At 40.8% G+C, this 20,541-nt stretch overlaps 1 protein-coding gene across 7 annotated transcripts in view; it reads right to left on the bottom strand.

Moving 5' to 3' along the window:
* Positions 1-20,541, bottom strand: part of CDC42BPA (CDC42 binding protein kinase alpha) — a 334,018-nt gene that overhangs the window by 18,817 nt on the left and 294,660 nt on the right. For all 7 annotated transcript variants that reach the window (XM_090047507.1, XM_090047449.1, XM_090047476.1 and 4 more), the window contains 9 exons: positions 20,100-20,239; positions 17,468-17,549; positions 14,587-14,803; positions 13,246-13,308; positions 11,935-12,528; positions 9,886-9,983; positions 6,579-6,663; positions 3,005-3,128; positions 1,482-1,599 (listed from right to left, as the gene is read on the bottom strand). In XM_090047507.1, the coding sequence (XP_089903633.1) occupies positions 1,482-1,599; positions 3,005-3,128; positions 6,579-6,663; positions 9,886-9,983; positions 11,935-12,528; positions 13,246-13,308; positions 14,587-14,803; positions 17,468-17,549; positions 20,100-20,239 (1,521 nt within the window). The remainder of the gene's footprint in view (positions 1-1,481; positions 1,600-3,004; positions 3,129-6,578; positions 6,664-9,885; positions 9,984-11,934; positions 12,529-13,245; positions 13,309-14,586; positions 14,804-17,467; positions 17,550-20,099; positions 20,240-20,541) is intronic.

The following is a 20,541-nucleotide window of genomic DNA, read 5'->3' as shown; positions in this document are numbered from 1 at the left end:
GATCTGGGTGAGTTATTTTAGCAACTGGTGTTTCCCATGCATTTCCACTCCTTGAGGACAATCAGCACTAATGCTTTTGGCATTCCCCTCACCTTAGCAGTAGCAGATATTCCTCCCTTTAAGCAAGCCATGACACTTTTATTGTACCAGCTGAAAGTGGGACAATGATATTTTTGCTTATTTCTAGCTCAAGCCCTACCCCCTGCCCCTCCGAAGATCATCATCCCATTTAATAACCAAATAACTCAATAAGGAATCTGAACACAGCACTTCTCCAGCCATTCTTTATTAGCGAGATGAACTGTTTACCAGCTTCCCTTGGGGACTGCCTCAGGTACTGCACTATCTAACTTGTTCTTATTCAAGTACTAAGTGACCTTTCTGTTGCTTCTTGTTTTACCTGACCATAAAGCCTGCCAATGCTGGGCGATTACTGGTTAGAGAGATCATTTTCTGCACGTCCTCAGTTTCAGTGAACTCACCCTTCTAAAGGGGTTAACATGGCATGAGAAGCGCCTTATGGGAGGGGAATACAAAAGTATCACCAGTTACAGACATGATGTCAAATGAGCATTCTGAGGCCAGTGCTTGTAGCCCAGACTTAAACAGCGGGATCCCACTGCATGTTTTAGCAACATCTTTCCCTCCTTTTCTAAAAGACCAGTGATAGCTGCAAACGTCTTCTGCTATCTTCCGCTCATAAGCTCCATCATAAACATGATGGTGAGTCAAACCACAAGAACACTGTTTATGAGATGAGCTTATAAACTATCTGAGCAAATTATTTTTCAGTCCATAGCTCAGGGAAGCTTTCACTAGCTTCAAGGGGAGCACTGCCCTGCCTGACTAAGGGTTGCTGGTGGGGGCTCTATGCATGTCGTTTTGTCAGAGGCTTTGCATCATCTAAACATCAAGCAGTTATTTGGCTTAAAAATAGATGCTTTATTTTAAAAAGGCCAAGAGCCTGGCAGGCAGTGGAAAGGGGAATTTTCACCATGGACTAAACCTAGATTCTAGCTATAGTAACACAGGGTAGGGACACAGGCTACAACAGGTTTATGGCAAGGTAGAGTGGGAGACGGGATAAATAGCCAGGGAATCCCTCTGTCAAAACGGATATCACAGGTGTGACTGCTGCCCTGAAAATGCAGAAGCAGGCCCAGAGCTGCTGCTAGGTCTTAGGAGGAAAGAAACTTCATCCTAATACTTCCAGAGTGGGTGCCGCATAAAAAAGTGTCCAAACTCCAGACTGCAGATAATTCAGGAGGCACCAATGATTTATTTCTCTAGTATGTACTTACACACATTTCAAGCCTGAGCTCCAGCTGTAATAGACTGTTTAGATCCCATTCTATTGTATCACATCTTTCATCCAAAGAGCAAAAATTTTGAATACAAAGAAAACACTAGCCAGATCATCGTTTCTCTTATCTGCAATCTCAGTTACATCCGTTCCCACCTCTGTTCCCTCGCTCACTCACCATAGGCAGGTCTTTGAGGATCTGTATACCATCTCCTGGACCCATGTGTGCTATGTGGTTAAAATTAGTTGGGTTAGAAATTAATTTATTTCTCATTTCAGGATCTCGTAGCATCTCCCTGCAAGAGAAAATACTTAGTTTAGATATTTTATTCAAGAGGAAAATGGATATTAAAACAATTCAAATGATATATATTCTCCACTTAGTTAATTTTAAATGAAAATTCATAGACTAAACACTTGGCCATGTTAAACAGAAGGGCACCCCTTGCTGTCAACATTGCCCTGTGCCAGCCCCCAGTTTGGGGAAGTGGGAGAAGGGGCAGGAAGGAGGGAACATTGTTATGCAGGCTATTAGCCCACACCCATAAAAAATCTGAATAGTTACTGAGATACAGGGAATGCACAACCAGCGTGAGCTGAGACAGTACTCAAGAAAAGGTGCAGAGGCAGGCTCACTGGTGACTTGATACTGCAAAGATGGAGATGGAAATGAAGGACAGAAGATAAAAGAAGAATTAGAAGAATACTGCACTACCTTTCATATTCTGTGGTCAGAATTATTTTAAGAGCTCTCCAAAATGTCAAGGATGCCTTTCAAAACTCAAAATAAAATAAAAATTTAAAAGATATAACCACAAATAACTTGGAAAACTTAAAGTCAAGAGCTATGGCATTTTAGCACACTAGCTGTTGCTTTTCTTCGAGCCAAACAGAAAGCAAAGCAGAAGGTCAACCATATTTTCAGGGGAAGGAATGGGTAGTTGGAGAACAAAAATGTTTATTTCTTTTGATATATATTACCATAGTAGCTGGCAACCTTCTGTGGACAAAATCATCTCATGTGAACATCATCAGTTAAGTCTATTATAAACCCTGCAAACCCCTCTCGATTCTTTATTTCAAATATTTTCTAAAGTGACAGTCTGTAAGGAGTTTTCATTTTATATAAAACCCTGCCCTGAAGCACCACCATTTCAGTGACTTCTCTGTGATTTAGAGGAAGCTTATGAACGTTCCATAAGACTCATCAGTTCAATTATTCATTAGCAAAAAACAGCTGCCTTGGAATACTGTTCAGAATGGCATGGGAACAACCCTAAACAAAAAAAAGCTGAACCAGAGTCTGAAAGTAATTAATCCATATGCATAGTTAGCAATATAATCTTCTTTTGTAAAATGTTTATTATAGAACTTTATATATACAGTATATGCACACACACACACATATGTACGTATATACAGTATGTGGAGGCATGCATTCCAAGTTACAGTAACTGTTTCACATAAAGAGTTTATTAAAAATGGAATCAAAGTACTTGAATATCCAGTGCATATTCATATTCAGACTGATATTAATACAAATTGTACATCAAGAATAAACACAGTGGTGAAGACACACAAATGTCTGCGTAGGTGTTTGATAACTTTCTCTAACAAATGAAATACTACACTGACATCAAACACACAGTCCTTCAGGGCCTACAGGCATGTACAGAAGACAAGTATAGGTTGAATACCGACCTCCTCTGCTGCATCCTCTCCTCCTCTGGTACTCTGAATGAATAACGACGCTTATTATTGATGTTTCGAACCATTTGTTTTCGGCTATTATCTGATGTCTCAGGAACGACCAATTCATCTCCCTCTGGAAACAATATAAAAAAAAATCCAGTGAGTCACTTAATTAAATATTTACTACACTTCTTGGGAGAGGGGGACATTTCATTTAGGTTCTGTATAATTTTGGGGGATCACAATCACTTGACTATTCCCCTGTACAACTGTATAAAGATGCTGGGTGTTCAGAAGGGTCGAGTTCATCAATTTAGAAGCCCTCAGAGAAGTATCCAAAAATGTGCGAGTTCTTTTGTCAGTTACTACCATTCACCATCACATGAAAGGGACATGCTCCATGAGTCACGTTCACAGGAAAAACAGAATGCAAGATTCAGCTAAATAGCAGAAATAACATGAACATAAAAGATGTGGCTAAACCTTAGCTTAATCAATAAGGGGCTGATTCTGCAACCGTTACTTGCAACTGAATTATTTCATAGCTGCCTCAGAGTTAGTTACAACCCTGATTCTTCTGTCACCAACAGAAAGCAAACTACTTCCTTGATCCATGCTTGTATAATAACTGCTGAATACATATTGACGCTGCTGACGGTATAATTAAGGTGATGTATTCTACTCTTTTCAGGGAGATCAATGTGCTCTACTGCAGTGTGTTTTCTCAATAGTGAGAGGCAAAAGGAAGCTCTTTCTGAAGAGACAGGGGTTATGGGCAGGCATTCTTTTCTACCACTGCAAATTTCTGGGAAATCTGCATCAAAAGAAATCTTCCCAACAGAGGGAGCATAGCAGTGTTCCAGCCTGCAGATGTCCCCTCTCCCCTGCTTCCTAGCAGGGTCACCCCAGTCTGGGGAAGGCTGGGAGAGCAGTGAAGCCCCTGGTGTGAGAAAGGTCTAGGGAAGTTACAGCTCTTCCCTTGCTCAGGAGATGTCCAGGTGCCACTGATTCCTGAGTCTTCCCCTGACTGGGATCTCCCTGGTCACATGAAGACTGTGGCAGCTCAACTCCTCTGGGAGGAGTCAGGCTGAGTGGAAGTGGCCCTGCACCTTCCCCAGACCTCAGTTCCCCCACTCTGGGGAAGGCACAAGGGAAGCTATTGCTCAGCTCCTCCTGATCATAGAAGAGTCGAGTATATACGCATTCACTTAAGCAAGAGAAACTCTCCTGGGGCAGATCTTCCAGGTGTCAAGATGGAAGATCTTTTTCATAGTTGGGGCACATTTTCTTGGTGAGAAACTGAATAAAGGCCTGTGTGCTGGCAATTCCTACTGGGAGAGCAGCAATTCTCCTGGTACAAATATAATCCTTGTTCTGGCTCTAGCCTGCCAACACTGGTGAAAAGGTACTGTGTTAGCATTACGGTACAGTACAGCAAGGAGCTTGGCATCCCCTTGCTGTAAGGGTCTGCACTGGGTATATATGTTAGGTATACTTATTTATGGAATTACACTAAACAAGTTAGTTTCATAGGCATCTTGCTTCTCCTCCACTTCCGCATGACATGGCTGTTTCAGCTACCTGCTGTCATTCTTTATATGCTATTTATGGTATCAAGAACAAAACCTGCCTTTACTGCATGCGTGTATAATGCACAGACAACTACTGCAATACAAATAAGAAATAATACCAATATAAATTGGGTAGAATTGGAAAGAAATTTCCTGTTATCTTAAATAGTGGAGGAAAAATGTCTTTTGCTTAAATTATCTCAAACATTATCTTATTTCAAGCCTATTTAAATAGAATATTCTAACTGCTTGAAAAAGAAAAAGCTAGTGACTCAAAATCAGTTTCTTTCCTATTTTTGTCTCATCAATTTCAGATAAAGACCATTTTTCACCAAAATAAATACATCTCTTGATTTACACTCTTCATGGTTCCTATAGGTACTATGTCATGTTTCAGGAGAACTCCAGTAACTGCACTATATTCTTAAAATATCTTTCTACTGCGCTTTTTCAAATAGGTTCTGCTTTATGCTAAAGAAAATCAGGGCCCTGGCAGAACTTCTATTTATGGAGCGATTCATGTTATCTCTCCCTGCCCAGTGCTTGAGAGTTGCATGCTCAGCTTTGACTCTGCCAAGCAGGAGGAGACAATCATCTACATATACTGGCAAGTTGAAAGGGAGCTGTACTGACAGGGCATAATTGTGATCTGGTGCCCAAATCACACATTTTGCCATGCATATGTGGCATGGCAGGATGAACAATTTTTGGTATCTGTGATCAGAGTTGTCCCTAGGGGTGTGCAGAGCCCAAGGCATATCAGCCTGTGAGGGGCCTGAGGGGCCCAGGTGGGAGGGAGTGGTGAGACGCCAGAGCTGGCAGAGCAGCGCCGGCAACACTTGGCGATGGCAGAGCCGGCGGCATTCAGCAGCAGTGGCGCATGGCGGCCATGGAGGGGCCTATACTGCACTGACTGTGGAGCCCCACAAAGCGCGGGGCCCGGGGTGGCCACCCTGATTCTCCCCTTTCCCCGCCTTCTCCAGGGACGGCCCTGTCTGTGATCAGATTTACAGAAGTTTAGGGCTGGAAGAGACCTTGTGATATCATTGAGATCCCATATCACCATTAAATTAACACTTGCCAAGGGCCTCAATGCCCTTTAAAATTTACACAATCTAAAATTTATTTTCTTAGCACCAGCAAAACCTATATGGTGTCATTACACAACCTGATAGCTAAGGAGGTCCAAACTGCTCAAAGACATTTGGAAGACAGTACTTGCTTAAAAGCACTAGAAGCATCTTATTCTGCCAGACATCTGGAAATTCAATGCAAGGTTCTTTTTCATTCGTATCTCACTCCAAAGAGACTACTTCTTATGAAATGCTTAAGCTCTGATATCTTTGGCACATCTGTGGGGAAAAGTGTAGATCTTTTGCTAATGGGCTGCTTGCCTAGTTATTTTTAAGTATAGGGATTAGATCTTTAGCAATGTTAACCGAATGACAGGAACCTCAATGCCAAAAAAGGCTAAGATTACTTGCTGGTTTTGAACATATGGAACCTGAATTTGGCAGTGGGGTAATGGTGGCAGGGTTAATTGTTGTGGCTCCCAGATCTGCAGCCATTCATGCTGCCACTGCTCCTGCCGCACCAGGTTTCCGGACCCATGTGGATCTGTTTTTCTTGCATATAACATGCACTCCAATGTTTACCAGCTGGGTTGAGGGGAAAAGGTGTAGGTTATATACAAGAAAATGTGGTATTTGATTAGGATACTATTATAACTATTGCTGCTATTAATGTTTATGTAACATTTGTCACAATCTATTAATTTTATGACAAAAGATAAAATCCTCATGCACCACACTGAATTATTCTGGGAAAACAAAACCAAACCAAAACCCATCTGTGACTGACATTATTGTTGATTATTTTACATTAAGAAGAGTGGAGGAGCCTTGCAAAAAAAGATGCTCATGAATAACCATGAGAAAATGTCAACACATCAATACAAAGACCCAGAACAGACCAAGATGCCATTTAAAAAAAATCTGCTCTTTCTTACTCACCTGCCATTTTATTTTTGAAATATATTAATCTAATTGTCTCCAGTCCTAAGAGGTTCAGTGATCCTTCTGTATTCAAAGGTCGTACCTGAAACAAGTTAATTAAGAAATATCTTAATAAAATTTACATTTATATAATGCTTTTCTTCCAAAGAACATTACAATGTAAAGCAAACATCACTGAGATTCATTGAGCTTGGAGGTAATCAATTAGTGCAAAGCACATGCCATACATAGTTTAGAAGAAGTGGATTTTGGCTAAGGTCAGATGAGGTTACCTGGCTCTTGTGAGACGTGACAAGTGACCTTTAATGGTTACCAGTTTTTAAGGCTTCATTTGAAAAACCTGCACACAGTGAACTACATAAAAACTCAATTTATAACTGAATGATGGCAGGCTAGAGCCAACTGTTTCAACATTCACACACGGGCTGCCTATACACGTGCTCGGAGGTGGGAGTGGCAGGCGTTTTAATTAAAGCGGTTCCTGGACAGCAGCTCTTATTAAAATAGCTCACCATCACATTGATTAAGCTCCCCCTGCATTTCAAAATGGTCATGGGGGCACTTTAACTAAAGCTTATTCAACAAGTGCATCCATGACCATTTTGAAACGCCGGGGGGGGGGGGGGGGGAGTCCTGGAGGGTGACCTGACATTGTAGCATTCCAATTAGAAGTGAACAAGCATGTGTATAGGCAGCCATGGAGAGTCCTTTTTTTCATGCTAAGGCATGCCTCTGTTGGGACATTATTTTCATGTCTTGAGGATGTTTTGCAACTTGATGATACTGCATGGCAGAATATCACAACATATAGATTTTTGTAGTTTTGATTCCAAAAAGATTACTGCTCACTGCCTCTAGACTGTAGCCTGTATTAAAGAATAAATTCTTTATAACATATTGTTATCTTTAAGTCTCCTACATGCTGTAGCATCCCTCTTGCTGAAAAGCAATGTTTGTTTTACCAGTGGTATGAAAATTTAAAATCAGCCATAGATTATAAATTTTACTTTCATAAACAATAAGGCAAATACTTTGACTACTTAATAATTCTGAGATCTGACATGCAAAGGATGGAGTAAGTTAGCTTTAAGAGTTAGTACAGTACTGGTTTGATGTGTGTGGTGACAAAGTGATTAAGGTGCCCAATTATGGCTCTAAAAGTGTTAATTCAAGTCATACTCTGGACTCATACCAAAGGCTGCCTGTAGTAGATTAAGCTGTAAAACAGGTGCACAATCATTCAGCCTAAAGTGTCAAAGACAACTGGCTATAGTGCTAGTCACATCACTCCCTTGTTTGCAGCTAGTTACAGGAACTGGTGCATCTTAATCACACTAACCCACCACCAGAACATTATGCACAGAAGAGGGTTGGACTTTGAAAGAACCACCGTATTTACTTGCATACCACACTCACCCTTTCCCCAAAAACCAGCCCTCCAAAACTGGGATGCATGTCTTAAACAGAGAAGCTTATTTTTTTGCTCAGAATAGAACCATGGAAAGGCCAGAAAATGGCTGCTATTTCTCTTCCTCCCCTGCCACAGCTGCACAGAAGGAGGGGCAGAGTCCAGTCTTCAGCAGTACTTCTGGATGTAACCCTTTCATAGCCACTGCCAGGCTGGCAATAGTTTTTGGCTGAGCAGTCAACTGCGCAAGCATTAAAACTGTTGCTTTTGCTTGAGCAGGAAAGGGAGGGCAAATGAGAGGAACAGGCTCTGTCCCTGTTCCATGTGGCCACGACTAGAATTTTTTTTCTTTATTCTGCCCTCCCAAGCAAGGTTTGCATCTTATTTAGGGGTGTGGGGGATGCAGGAAAATACAGTAATTTATAACTTCAAGCTACATACTGATGCTTTTACAGTTAAGGAGTCTAAGTCTCTCTCTCTCTCTCCCCCTATAAGGTACTTATATGAGCTCTGTCACCATATCTGAGCACCTCACAATCTTTAATCCATTTATAACCACAGCAACCACATGGTATAGAGAAATACTATTACCCCCATTTTACAGATGCAGAACTGAGGCAGAGAGATGAAAATGCTGTCTGCCATCTGTGCGGTCCCTGGGACTACTGCCAATAAGCATGCCTCTCACTTGGTGTGCACCAAATCTCAGAAATGAGGCAATGTTAGCTACTTTACAGAAGTCTTGGGTAGCATACCCTAGACAGAGAGCCCAAGGGTGGTATTGGGGCATGCACTCAGGGCCCCTCTTAGCTGACTCTGCTGTCTTATTTTATGGGATCTGGCACATGCCAGGCAAGAGCAAGTTTGTTTCCTTGCAGCAGTCTAAGGTTCAGCACAGAAATGGGGTAGACAAAACCTTGAGACTTGCCAGCATCACAAAGGAAGTTTGTGGTGGTTCGAAATGTTATGCTGCTGTCACTACAGCCAAATCAACAGAGTTATATTTCTGTAAAACTAGAAGTACCCAATGATCAATTCAACCCAAAGTGTGGCACACACCCACTCTTCAATTCTTTAATACTTATGTGCATTTAATGCAAAGTGGCTTCTTTCTATCTACAAAACTGGTCCTTGCTGTGATATACTGTGCTTTTGCAAAGACAAATATGTCTCTTCCTCCTCAGCAAAAAGCATTTGGTTTATCAGAATTTGTACCAGTGTTTCTCGTTCAGACAGGTCTAAGGTACTGAAATTACAAGGTAAGCATCTTTTAAAAAGCTTTTCACTCTCTAATCTCTCATTTTACAGTAACAACATAGATACAACCACACTCTCTGAAACTACATGTAACCAATATGCAGAGATTAATATTCTAAAATAAAGGCTCTTTTGGGTATTGTTTTATCTCTTATCTGCAATGATGAAACTGCAGCCAAAGCAGCCTCAGTTTTCAAATGACATACATGACTATTCTTTATTTTCAGTATTAGCAACCACTTCTTCAGTATATTCAAGCAACCATCAACAATGCTGCATTGCATCTCAGCTGCAATAAGCTTTTTAGATGCATTTATTTATATCGTTGGGGCCAGCGTTTTTTGGCAGGCATGCCAAAAATAAGCCTTGGACCATCTCTGAATGCTGCTCTGATCCCTTCCCTTTACCTCATCTGCTGTTCAGTTTTTTGCTTCCTGCCCTGTGCTTCCTACTTCATCTGATGCTCTGCTTTCTGCTCCCAGACCTCTCTGTCACTCTGTTGTTTGTCTCCTCCCAAATCTGCTGTGCACAACACACAGAAGCTGCCTTTGCCACTTGTGAAACCTGTGCCACTGGCTGGTTTAGATTTTCCAAAGGCTAACCAAACTCCTTAGCTGCTCAGTGTCAACAGCTAGTTACCTTCTTGAGTGGAACAGTCTGAATCCATTCCATGGAGTTCACATCAAAGATATCAACTGCATTTTCACTGTACACTGAGAGGTATGGTGCATTATAACCTGAGACAGAAGGATTAAATATATTGTCATGGGCATGTAGACAAAAAAGAGTGCATAAGAGAATTTCTTAAGAACCATTTTGCTCCATTTATTAAAAACACAATTCAAGAACTGCAAGCATTTCTGAGAACACTGGAATAGCATCCAATTCCAGAGGCAGTAGCCTTTCCACAGGTACGATGCAATCAATTTCCATTACAAAGCCCTATTTTAGCAACCCTATAACTTTTGATTGGAAAATATGTTGCCTCAAAATGCCCATAACATTTATTCTGAAGGTAAAGAAAAATATTTATTATCTCCAGTCTTTGCTGAAACAAACTATTTTGGGCTATAAATCCTTGAGAAACTACTCTGAGATGATGACTTCTATCAGTATGCCCTTAACCACTACTTTCCTTGCTTTTGAGTGATCAGATTTTGTAAATGGAATGATGAGATAGGCAAGTACATGGTTGTCATGGAGCGACCTTAACTAGAGTTTGAAATGAAAATTGTAGTTTCTGGTACTGTACATTGGATCACATCCTAAAGGAACATGAGTTAGAACAAAAAACCATGGATATACTTAAGATTCACATTTCCCATCTCGTGGTTTTAAGTATTTCTTATTTTCCAGGTTTCAACCAATTTGGCATATTTCACTAGCATTTCGTCTGTACTAATTATGGCTACCAATCTGGCACATTTCATTAGCTATTTCTTCTGGTGATAGGGGAGTTGTATTCCCACACCCAACACTATTCTACCCTTCTGTTAAGATTACCTAAGGTCTCAATTTATGATAATTGTTGGCAGTATTTGTGACTGGATGTTAATCCAGTAGAACTGCAATTAGAGTATAAGCTTGCTCCACATAAGCAAAAAGCTTTTTGGAGTTGCTAATAACCACTCCGGGCAGCTTTGGTAATAGTGATGTACTAGTAAATTCTTCAACCCATCCACTGTCCATTTCCCCCTCACTTTGGCTCAAAAGTGCTAGTCTCCATCTTGTGGTTGAGAAATAAAGGACATGTTTCTCTTTCAACAGCCACAGAGACTGCATTCAGGTGGTGCAGGACATAAGCAAGCTACCTTCATGGTGAAGGAAAATTTCCATGATGAAAAAGTATTAATAAACAAACCAAAAACACAAGATGAATAATAATATGCTTATCAACTGGCTAATTTGGGGACTTCTGGATGCTTTAAACTAATTTTAAATTAAATCAGCCCTTTAAAGATATAAGAAAAGGCATGCTCTTTTTCCTCCTTGTTGTAAGCTGAAAGTCATGTCCTTGAAAAACATGCACTGACTCTAACAGAGAACTTTTTGGCAGGTTTAAACTAAAATGATTTTCTGCATTGGATCCTTCTTAATGCCATCTCTTTGACAAGCTTATTTTTGGGGGAGGGGAGGTTGGTAGAAGATGGGGGAAAGGATGAGGAAATGGGTGAGCATGAAGAGGGCAGAAGGAAAATGAGGGAAAGAAAGAGAAAATGGAGAGAGAGAAAACCAAAAATATTTTATTAAACCTGAACACCAATGACTATGAACTTAAAGAAAGCCTGGCTCCTCATGCTGACCGGTAGTTTTAGATTTGGGACTAATATTTAGGCACCCAAATGAAAGTGGCCTAATTCTAAGTGCTAAGTGCAGGTAAGTTCTGTGAATCTTAGTAGGTATTGAGCATTTTAAGTACTTTGAAAATCATGCCAGCTAATTACTGAAAATCTTGAGTCACTACTCTTCTTCTTTTACAGCAAGGGAGGTCTCTTACTCAGGTATACAGCTAATGGGTGCAAGATCAGAATCAGGCTGTATGACTGGAATTTGTGACTCAGGCTCTATTTTTAGATAATACATTTATTTATTAAGTGTTTCTGCTAGTGCAAGTAGGACACTGTCCACCCTGCAAGTACAACCACGGTATTAATAAGCATAGGTATTAAAATGCACTGAAACACTTACAGCAAGAGGATGGAGTTGCAGGCCACATCAACTCCTGTTGTCTAGATCTTCGACCCTGGCAGTCAACATAAACCCCTACGCTGCTAAAACACAGCAGATATTCTTTATTTGATATTTCGACTGCACAGATGGCATCAGTTGGCTGCTGTGAGATAAATGATAGTGTGTGGTCATCTGGGTGGAGCAAACTATATGGGGTCCCTTCTCCATGCAAGGGATATTTGAGGAATCCAGACTGGTAACCCACACACAGCCTCTCACTGAAGATCGACATCCACTGGACATTTCCCTGGACTTGGATCTCCTTAATTTTTTTGTGACGTGTCTTACTCTGATTTAGTTCATAACAGAGGACTTGTCTTTTCATAGCCACACACAGGCAAGTAAGGGCTCCATGGCGCACTTGTCCGGAAACTACTGTCTGGCAACCTTTTGTTTCTGCCAGTTTATAAAACTCAGTCTCTCTTCCATCCAAGGCTGCTATGGGAAAAAGCCGTACATGACGGTTTCGTCCTGAGATCACCGCAATGAGCTGTTCATTTGGGATGAGCTCGATCTGATGAACTTTCTTATTGTCACCAACACGAATAATCTCTACAAAAATAAAGTCCTGATGTAAATCAATCTTAACATACATACAGATTAAAGAGCTCCTTGAAAAAGGTTTATTTTAAGGCATATTATAAAACACAAATCCCTATACTGATTGCTTTGATATAATAAACATTGTCTCAGTGTTATAATACCAGTAAAATTATTTTTCCATTGTTTTTCTGTTAGCAATCCAATGTCCTCTTTTGGAATGAAGGCAAGATTATCTATGTTCTGTAAAACTGGAGCCCTTCCACATCACACCTGAGGGTGGAAGAAAGAGCAGATTCTTGTGTAGTGCTAACAGCAAATGGGGTGTGAAAGCTGTTAATTTAAAGGGTGCCTGTAAGTCACAAAAGTGACTGAGTAAAAAAAAGGAAGCTAATTCAGCAGTAAATGTCTGCACCTTTGTGCTACCTCTGCTTAATTTACAAGCTGTTATTTCCATTAATTTTGCAGAGCCCTTTCTGCCTAGTGTAACCAAAGCTTCAGCTATGTTCCAGTCGCAGGATCTTTATTACTGGCAATGATGCTAGAGACAGAAAGATCATGGAATAGGTTGGTTATGAGCTCCCACATGGGAGGTTGCCCAGCTGGCAGTTACTGACGAAATCTTTGGAACTACAAATTTAGACAACTGGATCTAGAAGATATTTGAGTCACTTTTTCAACTCCTCACATTAAATATTAGCACAGTTATTACAGTTCGGGATTTCTTACCATCTTTGGTGATGTGAACAACAAATAACCCTTCTTCATTCCCCAGAGCAATTCTTTCATGATCTATGACATTAAAAAAAGGCATTTTTTGGACACACAGCTTCAAACAAAGAAGATAATGACATCTGTCTGAATTAATACACAAAGTTCTGTCAAACATAATAAATACATAAATTAATAAATGGCCAAATCCAATAAAATTAAAGAAAACAGAAAGCAACACTTATTTTTGTTTTTCTTACAAATGGCTGAAAGCCTTTTGCCAGTTCTCACATCAGCAGAAATGTCATCACGAAACATTATTCGTAACAACTGTTCAGAGCACTTTTAAGCATTGATACTTGCTTTAGAGCAGACAAACAAAAAGTCACATTTAAATAATCAAGCCACATGCTACTATACAGCTGTTGTACAAGATCCAGGTCGATCCTCTGACTTAGGTTCTTGCTTTCTGAACCCCAAAAGAACAGGAATACTAGTAGGAAGCTGTGTCTTTGGTCCTGGAGAGTGCTTTATGCATCTGAATTGTTGGGCTAGTTTAACTACTTTGGACAGAGGTGTGTTTGCAGAAAACAATGTTGTACATGGCCAGTTGTTAACATCTGTTTTGATGTTATATAGAAGTTATAAACAGAAGAGTCACATAAACCATTTAATCAAGCCAATCACTCCTTCTAGTTTGCTCTCTAGCATTATATTTATCTAGCTGAAATGCTTGAAGTGGTGAGGTTTTCATCATACCTTGAATGCCACATTCTGAATTTTATTTTAGTTTTAGAGCATGGGAGAGAACAGAGGGTCCTAGATGTATATATCTTTTGCTAACAGACAATCATCTTAGGTACAGACATTTAAAATCCCTGAGATAGACTCAATCGAAGTTGAAGTTTTCTGTATGCGGAGTAGTTTAGATCGGTAGTGAACAGAACACACATTTGCCTTTTGGGTGTGGGGGGCAAATCTTAGATCAGGTTCCAGCATTTTTAAACCAGTTTATGTGTACTGAACTTCTGTTCTGTTATGGGTACAGGCTGGTTTCCGATCATTTATACTGGTAAAAGTGTCGTTTCTGTACCTGGCCATCCACTCTAGCCTGTGTCATTGTATTAAAGGTGGGATGTAAATAAGGAAAGAATGCAATCTTAGTGTAGCACCTTAAGCACTTAGACCACCCTGATTTATCATTGCTTGAACTTAACTGAACAAAAACAAGATTTGTGACTCAATTGCTTGATATCACAGCCTGGGTGCATATCTAAGAAAGGAAAGCACCAAAGTGTCAGCATTCAATTATGCCAAATCATACCCAAAAATGTTTATGGCAGATCATCAGCTTCATACCTATGATTGCTGCTGACTGGGTTGTTTTGATGAGGGGTAGGGTGCTGTCATAAGCCTCTTTGGGAACATAGACTGACCGATCCTTCAGCTTGTTCTTCTTTAGAATCCTATGCAATTCGTTCAGCACCCCTACCCACTTGCTTTTTTCATTCTCACTGTCTGCGAGAATCAGGATCGAGCACTTATTACTGGATGCAGACAGCTGGGAAGCTGTAACCTGAAACATGGTAAAAAATGTGTTTTAACAAACAAGCAAATAAAAGAATTTATCAGTAGCTGTTGATGCAGAAGAACATGACTATACTATCTTTTTAATTATACACCAACTGTACATTTTTGGCTATACCCAATCAACTGAGAACCTGCTTTATAGCACCTGAAATTCCAAGTTAAAATAATTCAGTGAAGATGGCTGTATTCAATAACCTTCTTGGGAAAAAAAATGGGTCTGCTACCTCCTACATAACTTATTTCCATTGTAAATTAGGTAGGGTATCTATGTTTTATAGTAGTTTACTAAGGAAAAATATTCTTACCAAGTATTTCTAAAAAATCTATTCTGCATTTGTTACAGACAAACAATTCGTGTTAATATTAATGTAATGGGAACTATAACATTAATGTAATGGGAACTATAACTTGGTAGCTTTTTCAAATAGATGAACTTCTTGATTCTATGCAAAAATGAAAAAGGTCACTTGCTGGAAATGACATCCAGTATCAAACTCAAGGTACCTAAGAATTCAACTCTATGCCAGTGGCTGTTAATCCAGCAATCTAATTCATAAGCATATTACAATATTAGCTTTAACTTGTTCTCTCTCCTATTCATTATTATCTACCACCACCGCATGCCTTATGCAAGGGTAAATGTCTCCCTTCAGAACAAAACCCAGCGTTGTTCAGTAGAATAAATAACAGAAAATTCTGCAAGAACATTTCCAAAAAACATTCCATGATCCACTCTGGCTAAAATCACCAAAGTCAAATCCTTCAAGTGTCATAATATTCCTGTAGATGCATGCAGTGGCTAGTCTGTTGAGAAACGCTGTAACTTGAAGAGACATGGGGGGCATACTAAAAACTCAGAGTGGAGGGCTCTAGATGAAGCTATTTATTTATCATTTTACTTATTATTTGTTATTTATTTCTCTTATTGGGTGTCAGGTACCAGCTCAAGCCTTGCATCTGACTATTTGCCTTTCGACTAACATTTGATGTTACTTTGGGAGCTGCTTGAGAATAAATTATGGAGGACTCTACAAAAATAATGCTTTTTACTTATGTTTTATTCTCTCTGGAAACTGGGCTTGGGCAAGGGAAAATATATGAGTGTATTTTTAATCACTCCAAATAACTGAGTCCAGCTTTACTATAGTTAATGTCCTTCACCTTTCATTGGCTAAATAGATTTAATTTTTTAATGTATGTTTCTTTGCCAGGCTATTTCTGTTGCTTCTGTAAAACTTTAAGAAGTTCTACAATAATGTAAAAAGCCCCAAGAAGAACTACACTTTCTAAAGGCTCTGAACTCCCAGGAACGTCTTAGCTGTGACACTCAGTGTCAGGAGAGGAGAAATGAAAAATGTGGGGATGTCTTTCTAAAATATAAGAGCTCTCTCCCATGTCTTTCTTGTTCTTTTTCAGTTGTTCTGTAAACATTTGCCCACAAGAATGGGGGCTCAGAAATTAGAGTAGAGACGATTACCACAACATGACCTAGGGGAAGAGATGACCAGAGCAGGGTGTGGGGCCCAGCACAAATCAGCCAGATGCAAGGAAGCTGACGGCAGATTCGGCGGCATAGGGAGAAGGGGGTGCTGAGCAGCCGGATGTGAAGCCGGTGGCAGTGCGGAATTGCCACAGCCACTCTGCCCAGCTCCATGGGGCCTGGGGCAATTGCCCCGATTCACTCCCCCTAGGGATGGCCCTGCCTGGGGGATACTGTACGCTTGGTAACTTAAGGCTGAACAATATATGTTTTCTAGTGAGTTCTTAAAATTGGGGGGGGGGGGGGGGGGGGGGGCGGGGGGGAAGGGAGGGGAAGGGAAGAAATTCAGTATGTTTAAAAAAAACCAAAACATTTTCCAGTTAAGGGAAATTTGGTTTTGACAAAGTAAACAATGACAACTAAGACATTGTAGTACCATGGAGCACTGTGCAGTCCATGATCAAGGCCAAAAAATGGACCTCAGAAAAAGGGCAGAGAATGGTATTGTAATTCTCTACTTAAATGAAGAATACAGAGTGTTCAGTCACAGCCCTGAAGCTTGCATGGTAAGTTGCCTTTTAGCTGCCACTCTAGGTTGTGTCATGTAGCAGACACACCAGCTACTGGTATGAGATAAAAGGCAACTAGGAGCTCTGGTCTATTTTGGATCCAATGATCACATCTCAAGAGAAACGTTTTCTTCATTATTAGAAATATAAGAGATCAGTGAAAGGGAGATCCTATAAAAGCTGCCAACAGCAATTTTACTGTGACAATAGGGTAGTGATTTCCAAAAGGTGTACCTGCAGCACACTAGTTTGCTGCAAGAGCAGTGGAAGAAGATAATGAAAAATGGGCTGGATGGGGCCCCTGCCAGGCCAGCCCCATATGCAGAGGTTGGGCCCACAGAATAGATCTGGCCTGTGAACTGGTGGGTGAAGTGTGCTGCCGATTTTAATCCAGAAAAAAAGTGTTCCACAGATATCAAAAGTTTGGGAAACACTGCAGTAAGTTATATGTATAATTTTGAAACCATAATCTATGTATCACTGCTAACATGGATGGAGCTGGATCAGAGTGAACTATGAAGAAAAATATTAGAGAAAGGCCACTGCATCAAGCTAAATCATTCTGCCCTCTAGGTAATCAGATTCAAGTCTATATACTTACTCTAAAAATACATGGGATATCTTTTCGATTTGCATGGATGACATCAGAGGCCAAGACAGAACTCACTGAGAATTCTTCATCCCTTAGAGACAAAATAATTTAGAAATGTGGAAAAGATATTTATCTGTATAATCATAGTAACTGCAGACTCTGGAATAATGTGGCATCCCAATCTAATTTTTAAAATACCTTGATTTTCCATCCTCTTGTTAAATATTGACTTATATGATTTACCACTATGCAACACTATGAACACACAGCTAGCTATTCACTGAGATAATCTATTCAGCTTTTCTGGTTACTTCAGTTAAAAAAACAAAACAACAAAAACCTCAACTGCACCGAAAACCTCCAGATTCACTAGAAGCTACAAACTGCATCTTAGTTGAGATTTTCTGAAAAAAAATACATACGAGTTAAAGAAATTAGCTTTTATACTAACAGTCTGCTCTTAACTCAGTGCTGGGCCCATGGAGCTGTCAATGAAATCAATAATACTGGAGTCACCAGATGATAAAATTGTTCAGGACACCACAACAACAGATCTTAAACCTCTGAAAAATCCAACAGGCTTTCTTTTAATAAGATTTATTTTTTATCATTTAAAACTCTATTTGCCTATAAAACAAGCATATTTTTCTTCTCTCCAATCATGTCAGGTCTTCTGGGCAGGTGGGCAAATGCACTTGTTTCACAAAACCCAGAAATAAGATTTTTTTTTTTACTAATAGCATATTCATATGTAACAACTGGAGTTATTTGTTAACCATGTAGCTGAGCTAGATTTCAAATAAGAGTGACTGAGCTTAACAAGGTCTGAGTTGTTTTCAGATGCACTAGACTAGTTTCCTGATTTCACAGCAAATGGCAGGAACAACACCTTAGCAGTAGTCTGATGCTATCACTTTTGGTATCAGAGGCTGCTTACGTGCATTCAGATAATCTGGGAGCTCTCTCCCAGGTCTGTTCTCCTGGTACAGAAACTTACCCAGATCCACATAAACGTTTGAATAATAGGTGGCGGAAAGCTGGGGCTAATGGGGCTTAGCCACCCCAAAAGCATGCAGGCCAGTTGCAGGCTCTGGGCGGCTGCAGCGGGGGGGGAGGGGTGCGCACACAGCTGAACAGCCATAGCCTGCAGGCGGCCAGGAACTCAGCCTGGCCCAGGCCATCCTACACTCAGCAGGTAAATGTGTGGATGGGAAGTGGTGCAGGGGAGGGGAGGGAAGAGGCGTGGGGGGGCGCAGATTGAGGACGCCGTGGGGGGGGGGGAGGGGGATGAATAGGGCCCAAACACGTGCCTCCTGATCTATGCGTGGTGTAGAGGCAGCTGCCCCTGCTGGGTGGGCTCTGCATCCTGTGCAATGCCACCACCGAAGGCATGCGCAGGGTGCAGACCCCAGCCTGTAGTGGCAGCCACCTCTGCCCCACACACACATCAGGGAGCATGTACCCTGTGCCTGGTCTGGTGGTGCATGCAATGGTGGGAGCGCTCCCACACCCATGGATAAGCCACCCTTGCAGCATCCTACAACTTGCCCCGGGGCTCCATTCACCCCAGCCCCTTCCCCCTGTCTCTGCCTCAATCCCTCCCTCACCACGGGGGCCTCGATCTGCCACCGTACCTCTTCCCCACAACAGACTTATGTGCTGGGGGGACATGCATGTGCACGCTCAGCTCCCCAAAATCATATTTTCTTCGACCACCTATGATTTGAATGCTGAGGCCTTGAATAGTGGAGAGCTTGCAGTTCTGACACTATGCAGCTGTGGGCAGACGTTGTACACACATCTCAGTGTGATCTACAGGGACTCTTAGTCTGCCTGGCAACAGATGGAGTGCATAGGGGACCCGTGATTGGCTGACCCAAACTGCTCGTTGTCAGCCTGTGTTCCCATGCAGCACAATGTGTGGATTGTGAAGGGGTTACTTGCTAGAGCAGCAGAATTCAGCAAGTGACACACTGTTTCCTAGGGTGAGTGGGTGGGATAGGAATCCTGGAGGATTATGTTCTCTTCTGAAAGAAGCTATGGCATGTACAGATATTCACTCTCACAGGAGTGACTGACTCTGAATGTTCCCAGGTTATTTTACTCCCGGAGTGGCCATTTTTACTCTGAGATTAAAAGCCTGAATATCTGTACACTCATGGTTTCTCCTGGGAGAGCAGCAACTAGCCCAGGAGAAAATGAATGCCTGTATGAGGCCTGAGAAACCACTTGTCATAATCTTTGCTGTTGTTGTCACTTCATACTGCTGCATACTGAGATGTAAGAACACAAAGTGTATTTGTATGGCAGCAGAGACCACACTTCAATTGTGATCATTAAGGGCCATTTGCTATAACCAAGTTAAATCAAAGATGATAAGGACAAACTAGAACAATGATAACAAAAAGATTAGTTTTTCTCTCTGGCTAAGGCCTTGTGTGGTAGGTTACACCTAGTAACGAAGTTTCACCTAAGTGTTCATTGAATTAAATTGAAAATAAGTGTTCTCAGGAGAAATGGAATTTATTGGAAAATGTGTTCTAGCTTTAAATATTGCTTGGAGATAAACCTTTCTGGGTATAACCTTCCTTTGAAAGATAAAGAAGTGAAGTTTGTGTTCTCTCAGCACTCAACAGCTTACCTCATGTCAATAACCTGACTCACTACCACACTGGGCTGGGATGCTTTTCCTTCTGCTACATCATACAGGAAGAGTTTGAAATCACAGACCACAGCCAGAGCCCTCTGCCAACCTTTCTTAACTCCAGCTGGCTTAGGAACCTATAGTAAAACAAACAGCTGATCAACTTTCAACAAATCTGTATATTCAAAAGAAAAAAGACATAAAAAAATACAATGCAAATATTATTTTTGTTAATAAAGCAACGCACTGTTTGTTCTCCTGTTTAGAAATATGACAGGCAGCATAAACAACATTACATGCATTCAGTAAAAGACATGAGAACCAGGGGCGCTTGTATTTGTGACAAAAACCAGTTGTTTTTGCAGTTTAATTGTGTAACGCTGTACAAGTGTGGGGGTTTTTATGATTTAAATGAATTTGCTATGTTGCTATGTAAACC

Source organism: Crocodylus siamensis, chromosome 1 (genome assembly GCF_052110815.1).
Source record: "Crocodylus siamensis isolate JL-2025a chromosome 1, ASM5211081v1, whole genome shotgun sequence".
NCBI classification, from domain to species: Eukaryota; Metazoa; Chordata; order Crocodylia; family Crocodylidae; genus Crocodylus; species Crocodylus siamensis.
Note: the sequence above shows the minus strand (reverse complement) of the source record. Positions and strands in the feature narration are given on the sequence as shown.